At 34.6% G+C, this 9,901-nt stretch overlaps 1 protein-coding gene across 4 annotated transcripts; it reads right to left on the reverse strand.

Moving 5' to 3' along the window:
• Window positions 1-697: 697 nt before the first annotated feature.
• On the reverse strand, window positions 698-9,405 carry byn (T-domain transcriptional activator brachyenteron). 4 transcript variants are annotated; one of them, XM_073981333.1, is made up of 8 exons: window positions 9,250-9,405; window positions 8,151-9,178; window positions 3,473-3,710; window positions 2,947-3,067; window positions 2,542-2,877; window positions 1,952-2,444; window positions 1,497-1,884; window positions 698-1,341 (listed from the first exon to the last, which is right to left on the reverse strand). In XM_073981333.1, exons 2-8 carry the CDS (start codon window positions 8,152-8,154, stop codon window positions 981-983), a joined length of 1,941 nt encoding a protein of 646 aa, XP_073837434.1. In that variant the 5' UTR covers window positions 8,155-9,178; window positions 9,250-9,405; the 3' UTR covers window positions 698-980. The 4 variants fall into 4 exon arrangements, with proteins under 4 accessions (XP_073837434.1, XP_073837436.1, XP_073837435.1 ...); XM_073981335.1 differs by lacking the exon at window positions 9,250-9,405 and having other exon boundaries at window positions 1,952-2,441; window positions 8,151-8,739; XM_073981334.1 differs by lacking the exon at window positions 9,250-9,405 and having other exon boundaries at window positions 3,473-3,707; window positions 8,151-8,217.
• Window positions 9,406-9,901: the final 496 nt, after the last annotated feature.

Raw genomic sequence — 9,901 nt, forward strand, 5'->3', positions numbered from 1 at the left:
ATGATGCTAAAAAAAGGCTTGAAGATTTTTTAGTGAAAAGCTTGGAGGAGATCTTTCTATTTCTACTACGAATTTTTGATCTGTCTGCTCATAATTCTCTTTCGTATTTCTTAGATTTATTGATTGCAGGTTTAACCTGTATTTTGCTTTATTTCCTCGTTAGTCTTACGGAATTTTATAATGTGGTTTCTGTGGTAATTTTTAGATAAACAGCTACAATTTACGTTTCCACAGTTTCAGTTTCAGGAGCGGAATATGTGTCTGTTATCCGTATTGCGTGTAGCTTTTAGAGGACCGATTTCTTAACTCTATTAGGTAGAACTTCTTTTAAGGATGTGGAGTGTTAGACGTCCGGAGGATAACTTCTTCCGTCTGTCATATCGTGACTAATATTACCCGGTATTGCTCAATACTATATTTTGTTGTAGCTTGGAAGCCAATAAGCCTTTTTTTCATTATCGGGTGTAACAGGGACGTAGTAAGAAAAGCACCTCGACACCATTTCCGGATGTCCAACGGCCAAAATTTGATGTTTTGTGAGTAAATTATACAAAATATGTCTAAAAATACGATTTCGGGGGGACCAGGTTCCCCGGGCCTCCCCACTGGCTACATCGGTGGGGTGTAAACTCCTATGCGTGGTTTGGTGGGTCCAACCCTTGCCCACCCTTCAAAAACTTTACAACAATAATCCATATACATATTTTACAAATAAACAGTAATATATTTTCTTAATTTCGGCTACTTAACTAGAATTTCATTTAAAAATAAAAACTAAAAAACTAACTAAAACAAGTTTATACTCAGACAGAGAAAATTCAAAGAGAAAGAGAGGCTGACTACTTGCTTTTCCTCTCTTCCATTTGCAAATTAACTGAATAAAAAGATTGCATCTAAAGGCTTGAAACTTATTAAAATACTAATTTTAAATTATTTTTATTTCTACAACTAAAAGAATTATAACGCAGGTTCTTCTTCTTCTATTGTTGAAGGGCACTTTGGGGAGGAGTTAAGGGCGTCCATGTATTGCCCGCAGCAGCAGCGACAGCAGTATTTTGTACAGGTGCTGTTACAGCGACGGCGTTGGCGGTGGCATGGGGATCGGCTGAGGGGGCTCTAAGATGGCCATTGGCATTTGTCGATGACAAGGTTTCCAATTTTACCGAATTCTCAACAACGACATGGGGTGCAGTAGCAGCAGCAGTATCCGTTTTAAGGCTATTGCATTCCAAGGTCAAAACTGTAGTGGGTTCTTCGGATGTTCTGTACAACGAATTATGGCTGCCATTGTCCATGGTTTTGGTAACTTCTACTGGTTCCAAGGCGGTTGGGACATAAGTGCTGCATGGTTGGTGAATGAAAAGAATAATCATTGATAACTAAACTACATTTTATTAGAAAATTGCTAATTAAAAAAAAAAAAAAAAAAAAAAAACAAAAGTATGGAGGAAGAGAGAGAGACAGACAGATGGAAAAAATAGAATTGATTAACTTACCCAATTTCTGAAACCAAAGGAATGTATTCGGTTTGATAGGCATAGGCGGCTGGATTTTGATAGAGACCATAGTCGGCTGCAGTACCATTATGCCATGATGTCGTGGGGTAGGATAGGGCACTGGGTCCATTCAAAACATTCGAGTACAGTTGATGTGAAGAAGGTGATGTGGGTGTTGGGTGATACACTTGATGGGCAGGGGCGGCATATGATTGAGTGGTGGGGGAAACACTTTGATACATATCGGCTGTGTGGCTGACCGTTGGCTGGCCCATATTATATTGATGTGTGTGGCTGTGAGGAGTCAAGTGGTGGATGGTATAACCAGGAGAGGGAGTGGTATAGGTGGGAGAACCATTGTTTGTGGGCGAGGGAGAGTTGTGGGAAGCTGTGAAAAGTAAATGGAAATTATTATATTTTTCATATTTATTTTGTTAATTTATTGTTATACTTACACATGGCCCTGGCTGTGTTAACGGGCATGGGTCCAGGCACTGCTGGCGAACTCCAATAGTTGGCATTTGTTTGCCATGTTGTGGGATAGGAAAATACTGTGGCACTTGAGGTGGGTTCTACCGGCATAAAACCCGATTGCGAATAGGAACTAGTGAAACAGCCACTTGATGTGGGTGTTGAGCCGAGTTGGGTGTTACTCGATTGCAAGCTTGTTGGCGTCTGGGGAGCTGATGGTGGCTGGGGTGGTGATGCATTTCCGGTACTACCATTGCTACCCGACCCCGAGACAATACGTGGCCTACTATAAGGTGTAGATCTGTTTGAGGAATTGCTACGGCTACTCAAAGCACGACCATAGCGATCACAATTGCCTGACACCAAGGAGGATTCCGCCAATGTGTTGTGATTAACTGGAGCACTGGTGTAGTGGCTGGGAGGTGGTATTAACCAACCATAGTGGGCATCATGAGAATACAAAGTATCGGGGCGCTCCTTTGGGAAAGAATTGTGTTTTTATTAGTTGCTGTTCTTTTTGGGGGTTTAAAGAAAAGAAAAAGAAAAGATGGGGTGGGGTGGGGGTTGTACTCACCTTGGCATCCAAGAAGGCCTTTGCAAAGGGGTTGTATTTAATTTTCAAAGAGGTCACCTCCTCATTTTGATAGGCCGTAACAGCAATAAATTGTGTTTCAGGAAAGGGATAGGTGACCACATGACGTTGTTCCGAACCCACACGTACCAAATGTACCCGCGGCTCATATTTATGCAATGAGTTTAACATTATCTGGCCATTGCCATTGGTTTTGTTTGTTAGCTTAACTTTGGCAAAACTAATGGGCTCCTTCATCCAATGGGCACCGAAATTTGGCGATTCAGGATGTACATATATGGGATTGGAGGGTGGGACTTCTGCTTTACCACCAGGTACCTTGAAAAACAGAGAGAATTTTCAAATAAAAATTGTTGTTTAAAGACAATCTTAATGAGGGAAACTTACCCATTCTCCATTGACATACTTCCAGCGATGTGTATCGACTTGTACAAATTCCAAGAGTACGGTATACATGGCTGCTGGATCTAAACCAGAGGCACTGATCTTCACCACCGGAAACATCCGCCTGTAATTCAAACAAACACATACACACACGTTTAATTAAAATTTGTGTTGTTCAAGTTTTCCATAGAAACATGACTGCATCAATTAACACTTTTTCTATTCGTATATTTTTAAGCTTAGAAAAAATGATTTCAAACTTTGATGGTTTGTTTTCTTATTCTTATTTTTTTCTTTTTTTTTTTTTGTGGGGAAAACGTTAGAATCTCATTACTAATATTATTGAAAACAAGAACCTTCAAAAGTAATTTGCAAAAGAAAAAAATCACTTTTTTCTTTTGATGTAAACATTTAGCACCTCCAAGTGCAAATACAGTGGATTTTTTGGAATAATGTAGGAATAATTTTTAAGCAAAAATAAAAGTATTTAAAATTTTAAGGGAGTTATTAACAATTCCCTCGAACTTACCTTCCATTCTTTGTAACAATCATTTCATTGGTGAGATTTTGAAAACGCAGCCACAGCTCTCTATCGTCTAGGGAAACATGTAAATTTCTCTCCAAGCCATTGGGACTGCTGCGACTGCCCAACGAGTTGTGACTGCCGTTGTTGACCATGCCATCTGGGGCATGTAAATGCTGTGGTGAATGTGTGCCATTGCTATGAGGATCCACAGCGGATAAAATGTGTGAAGTTGACATGTCTTCTAAAAAAAAACAAAAATTCCAAGAAAAATAATTATACTTTCAGTTAATAAGAGGAATTTCTAAACAAAACAAAAGACTCAAGACACAAACACAAACTGGCTTTAACCAACTCCCACTGGACAAGAATTTAGAAAACAAGCTGGCAATCAATCGAACATAAATATTTCTTCTGTTTTAATTTTTCGGCTTTAGCATCTTCCTTCCCGTTCCCTTCTTTTCCATTGTCGTAGAAGTTTATTAGCAGGTGTTGTAAAAGCGTTCATAATTTTATTAATTTACAATGGCAATGCAAATAGCTTATAAAGATTTGTTTTTTTTTTCGAAAAAATGCTTTTTAAACCATTAGATTCGTAAGAGGCGCGAAGACGACGACGGCAACAATGGTCAAAGACCAAAAACACCGCCATGTCTAAAGCAATGATACAATAAAAGTCTCTGTATTGCTTAAATAGCGGCCAAGATGTAAGAATTTTTGTTTTCCTAAGCCCGAAAAACAAAAACTCTGATGACTGTCTGTCCGGTAAAGTGGTGTTGATGGTGATAGGACGACTGTCTAAATTACTCATGTCGGCATTTTTATATTGCACATTTTAGCCACGCTCACGTGAATAGTTCACCGGACAGACGGACGGACAGACAAACAGAATAAGCGGTCAATGCGTCATAACTGTTTGAAGAGTTACCCAAAACAAAACAAAAACTTGCATCTTCACTTCAGTGGTGATAGGCCATAAAAGCCAGGGAACCCTTCTGTTTTATGATATCCACAAAAACCAGAATGTTTCGGAATGTTTGTAAGAAAGTGTCGAAAAAAACAAAAAAAATATTTTGAAGTATCCAAAATAATGTGACGTCTTTATAAGTAACACACAAACACAGGCAACCAAGCTAGTTGATTGAATTGATAGCTAGAATTGAGATCTATTGATTTGAAATGCATTACAACTCAATTGTTTTTTCTAGTTGCCATCATAAATCCCCCAGTATGGCTTAATTGCTAAAATGACAGATTTATTAAAGAAATGGAAAGATTCTTGGGATCAACTCTCAATCAACAGAAAGAAAAGAAGAAAATTCTTTAGAATTGTTTTTAAACAAAGATTTGTTAAATTAATTTATTGGACCTTGGACCGACCAAAAGAAAAAGGTATTACATTTATGACGATCCACACAGCAGACAGCAGTTACTGAAGGAGACAAATTCAATGATTAATAAAAGCTACCGATAGCAAAATGATGGGGAGAGAAAAGAAAATACAACACCCTAATTTCTTTGGTGTTTCTAAGCCATAAATCATCAACAACTCTTCCTTGAACTATGATTTGAACACGACAGAAGCGGAAAAAATTTCGAAACTCTATCATTAAGTGTGCTATATAGGTATGTGTTTGTTGTTGTTGCTGTCTCGCTTTTTAATTTTTGTAGTTTTTATTTATTTATTTGCCATTGATTAAACTTTGCTCGTCTTATTTTTTTCTGTTTGTCTAAATCGTGACTTCAATATTTACTTAAGTCAAACGCGTTTTTTTTTTTCAAATATATAATGAACGTGTGCATGTAAAAATAGAGATTTATATAAGCTCATATATGTATGTATATGTACATAAATGTTTGTATAAAAACGTGTATATATTTATAGAAAAGCCAAAAAAACACATTTTAAATAGAATCTTAAAGGAGAAGTCTTTTAGAAAAAAATATAAAGTCATTCTGGTGTAAATGCAGAATATTCCGTAAGAAGTAATGATCCTCAAAAACTAAGGAAAATGTAGTGGAAACGATGAATCCATAGCAATCAAATATTGGAAAATACTTTTAAAAATGTGCCAAAAAGGGGCGAGGAAAGATTTCTTTCATATAAAAAATTAACTCTGATTCTGTTTTTGCCTGGCGAATATGGTATCACATATGGAGGGCCTTTTAAATGATTAGTGTACTCAGCCAATATCTTGGAAACCTGTTCAAAATTTTTTTCCTAACCATTGGCTGAAAACCAAGAGAAAATAGACGTTTGAAAGCCTAAATCTAAAACCTTGTTGTAGTACCTCTACAAATAGAGTTTTGTATAACAAAACTGCGGCCCAATGAACCGAGAGCTAATTGGGAAACCAATAGCTTAAGATTTCGATAAAATAAAATTACAGGAACCCAAAGCGAAAAATGTGGACCAAAGACTACTATTGTCACGATTTATGTGTGCTAATACAAGAGATCTGTTAACGTATTTATTTTTTTATATATGGAATTCGTGTCTAAAAACGACAAAAGAAATATCAATTTTAGTTTTTTCTAAATTGTCCATTTTTTGTTATTGTGAATCATTTCACGTTCAAAATAGAGTTGTTGTTGTGTCAGTTACGTGACCTGGTAAATAGATCTTGATATTAACACATCCTACACCATATTTTTTCATTTGATCCAAAAACCTTATATATGAAATTTTATGGCGATCGTTTAACGTTAACCCGCACCCACCGAACCATCTTTGTATTCATAGTAAGGGGACATACCACAAAAATTCTCCAATTATGAAAAAACGTTACCAGTTCATTCTTGTGACTAAAGAACGAATCCTACACAAATTCGTGAAAATCGGATGCTATTTTGCTATAGCTATATAAGACCCAAAATCGGCCAAATATGCTTGAAAAGCTGAAATACTTCTGATGTGAATTGTTACTAATTTGCAAGGGCGAACTTTGTCTTTGCGCAAAATATACACAACAGGAGATAGATTTGGCTTCAAATTTATTTCGAAAAAGAGTTTGGGATATGGACAGCCTTATGGTGCTGTTGGAAATTTTTGAAACTTGACAATGACTTGGGCGCCAATTTTATTGTGTTCTTATGGTAAATGTATGAAGGGAAATTTGGATTCAGATTTTTAAATGAGTTAATAAAATTTGTCAGAAGGCTGTCATTTAAATAAATACGAACTTTTTCATGAATAAATCCGACCTTATATATATGGTAAATGTATGCTTTGCAAATCTTTCGTATTTTGACAGATATTTCCCCATGAAAAATTTGTGAAGTCTTTTAATTTTTTACAAATTGTGTAGTAAAGTTTGTAGCCCAAGTATTGGGGTTTGAAAGTATAGCTTTGAAAAATGTTACCTCAAATATTTTAGGTCTTAAGCCATATATTGTTTTTTTATATATATATATATATATATATGTGTTAATTTCTTCACAAAAAAGATCATATTAATTCTTTGTTTAATAGATTTTTAATATTTAATTCTCACTAAAATATGTGTCTTAAGTCTCTCGTTCTGATAGTGACCAAAGGGTTCATCAAAAGTTTGCCTTTAAGTCACTTCATTTCATTTAATTCTTATATTTATTTTATATTTATTAATGAAACCTCTTCTGCATGAATCTCTCATACTTAGTTCTCACTAAAAGTTTGGATCCTAAATCTTTTGTTTTGGCAGTGATCGAAAAGGTTTTCATTAAAAGCCAAATGATAATTCCCTTCGCCGGGATGAAATCATGATATTGGTAGCGATCAGTAAATTTTGCAGGCTGTCAGTGCGTTTTGTAAACATTACTCTCAAAGGTAATGATGAAGTTAAGCCAATGGGGGAATACTCCAGACTTAAGCAATCGTTTTCATTAAAAGTTTGTCGTTGCAGTCTTTTATAATTCTCACTAAAATTTGTGTCTTAAGTCTTTCGTTTTGACATTGAGCAAAGGGTTCATAAAAAGTTTGCCTTTAAGGCACTTAATTTCATTTAATTTTTAAATTTATGAATGAAACATCTTCTACATGAAAAATTACATAAATTTCTTGTTTCATAGATCGCTCATACTTAGTTCTCACTGAAAGTTTGGGTCCTAAATCTTTTGTTTTGACAGTGATGAATAAGGTTTTTATTAACAGTTTGTCGTTTAAGTCTTTTGTTTTCATGCGAAGGATCTTGTTAAAGAAAAAAGTTTGTGTCTTAACTCTTTTGTTTTTTGGTTTGAAACGTTTATAGTAATTTTTTGAGAAAATAAATAAAGTTAGAGTCTCAACTCTTTTCTCATTTCAGTCTTGTATTTTCATGCGAAGGATCTTATAAAAGAAAAAAAGTTTGTATCTTAACTCTTTTGTTTTGGCAGTGATCAAAAAGCTTTTCATTAACTGTTTGTCGTTTAAGTCTTTTGTCTTCATGCGAAGGATCTTATTAAAGAAAAAAGTTTGTGCCTTAACTCTTTTGTTTTGAAACGTTTATAGTATTTTTTTGAGAAAATAAATAAAGTTAGTGCCTCATCTCCTTTCTCGTTTCCGTCTTTTATTTTCATGTGAAGGATCTTATAAAAGCAAAAAGTTTGTGTCTTAACTCTTTTGTTTTGAGTCTTTTACAGTAATCTTTTGTGAAAATTATAAATTAAATATTTTTTATTCTTAATATAACAAATTTTATATTAATTTTTAAAATAAACAACTTACGCATGATGTATTTAAGGTTAGCTGTATTCCAAATGTAGGTGTTGGTTTTTAAAGTAATTTAAAATTTGTTTGATTTTTTTCACAAAAGGCCTCACAAATATTTTAGAAAAAATATTTTTAACACAACAATTCTAATTTTTGGATTTTCTTTAAAACATATTTTTCAATATAAGGTGTCACAAGTTGTTGGAATTATTTTTAATTATTTTTATACACGTTTTCTTTTTATTGTGGCAATTGTTTTGTTTTGATTTTTTTTTTTTTTTTGCACTTTGCTTATTATTTTTTATTTTCACTTGTTGTGTTCTTTTTTATTTTGGGTGAACTTCTTCTTATTTTCCTGCTATAATAAACGTTTAACACTTGCGTGTCAAATATATCACGCGCCACATTAAATTATCAGCAAATGAAACAACGCGGGAAACGGAACGGACACACAAACGCCTCTGCAAGTGAACGTGTGGTTGGTTGGTTATGCGTGTGAATTGTCCGATTGTCAACTGTGTGTGGGGTGGTGATAAAATCAATTATAATAAAACACTGCAGATTAACAACTGCTTGATTGGATGCCGATTTGATTTAACAAGAACAAAAACAACATTTATTGAGAATCTCCCCCAGCCTTTTTATTTTTTGTATCGTTATGATAATTAGGTATTTTTCACTTCACTTTTTTGCGTTAAATTATTAAATTACTGTTAATTTTATGTTGTTTTTGTGTTAATAGCGGTTTACGGTTGTTAACGCACTTTATGATGTCTGGCGGCGCTTGATGAATGCCGATGGCTGGCTTGCGGCTGCTTGCTGATTTGAGCTGTACTAAAATTTTGTACAAACTGTAATTAATTAGTATCCATTTGTCAAATAATAGCACTGTGTCCTATTGTAGAGAGGGGGTTGATTGGGTGGCTAGAATTCACTTTATGTTGTTTTTATACGATATTTTTAGATTTGCAAATTTATTTTTAGATTTCAGTACATTTCTTTGAAATATTTTAACACTTTGTTTTACTATTTTGTGTGTGGAACTGTAAACAAAAAACAATTGATTATTAATAAATGCTGCTTAGTTTTGCTCCTCCAAAAATATGAAACTTACATTTTTTGTGAAATTTATGATTTCTGAAGTTTTGTTAAATAAATATTTTATTTATTTAATATTAATCTTCAATCTAGATTTTTGTGATTTTTTTTGGTTATTTTTTCGCTTTGTCAAATAGCGCGTTCACACCCGTTTGCGTACTCCGAAGCTAATGATCGGTGTTAATTTGTTCAGCCATCACAAAAGTTGTCGTTTTTCCTCATCATCTCCTCAAAACATCATTCACAAACCCAATGCCCACTTGTTGCTGTTGTCTTCTTTAGCCTTTCTACACCTTTTTGTTGTTTGGCCAACTCTTTCTCTACTCTTTCAACTCATTGATCTTTATGGGCAACAGGTATCGATGTCTCTCTTCTACACAAGCTCCGCCTTATATTCAATTTCATTGCTCCGCTTAGTTATCGCAGGTAAGAGACCATATTTGTTGTATTGTCTAGCCAGCCAGCCAGTTCAGCTTAAATGTGTCCATTTTAACTTAGTTTTGTTTTAGTCATTGCACGTTTGCGTACTGACGGTATTTGGATAGCCTGGCAACAACAGGTAGAGTGAATGGATGAATTCTCTATCGAATGGAATACATTGAGAAAAAACATAGAGTAATGAGAAAAGAAAACGGGGTGTAATATTGTCAATGAAATAAAATATCCAG

Source organism: Musca autumnalis, unplaced genomic scaffold (genome assembly GCF_047663935.1).
Source record: "Musca autumnalis isolate F117 unplaced genomic scaffold, ASM4766393v1 scaffold_4, whole genome shotgun sequence".
In the NCBI taxonomy this organism is placed as follows: domain Eukaryota; kingdom Metazoa; phylum Arthropoda; class Insecta; order Diptera; family Muscidae; genus Musca; species Musca autumnalis.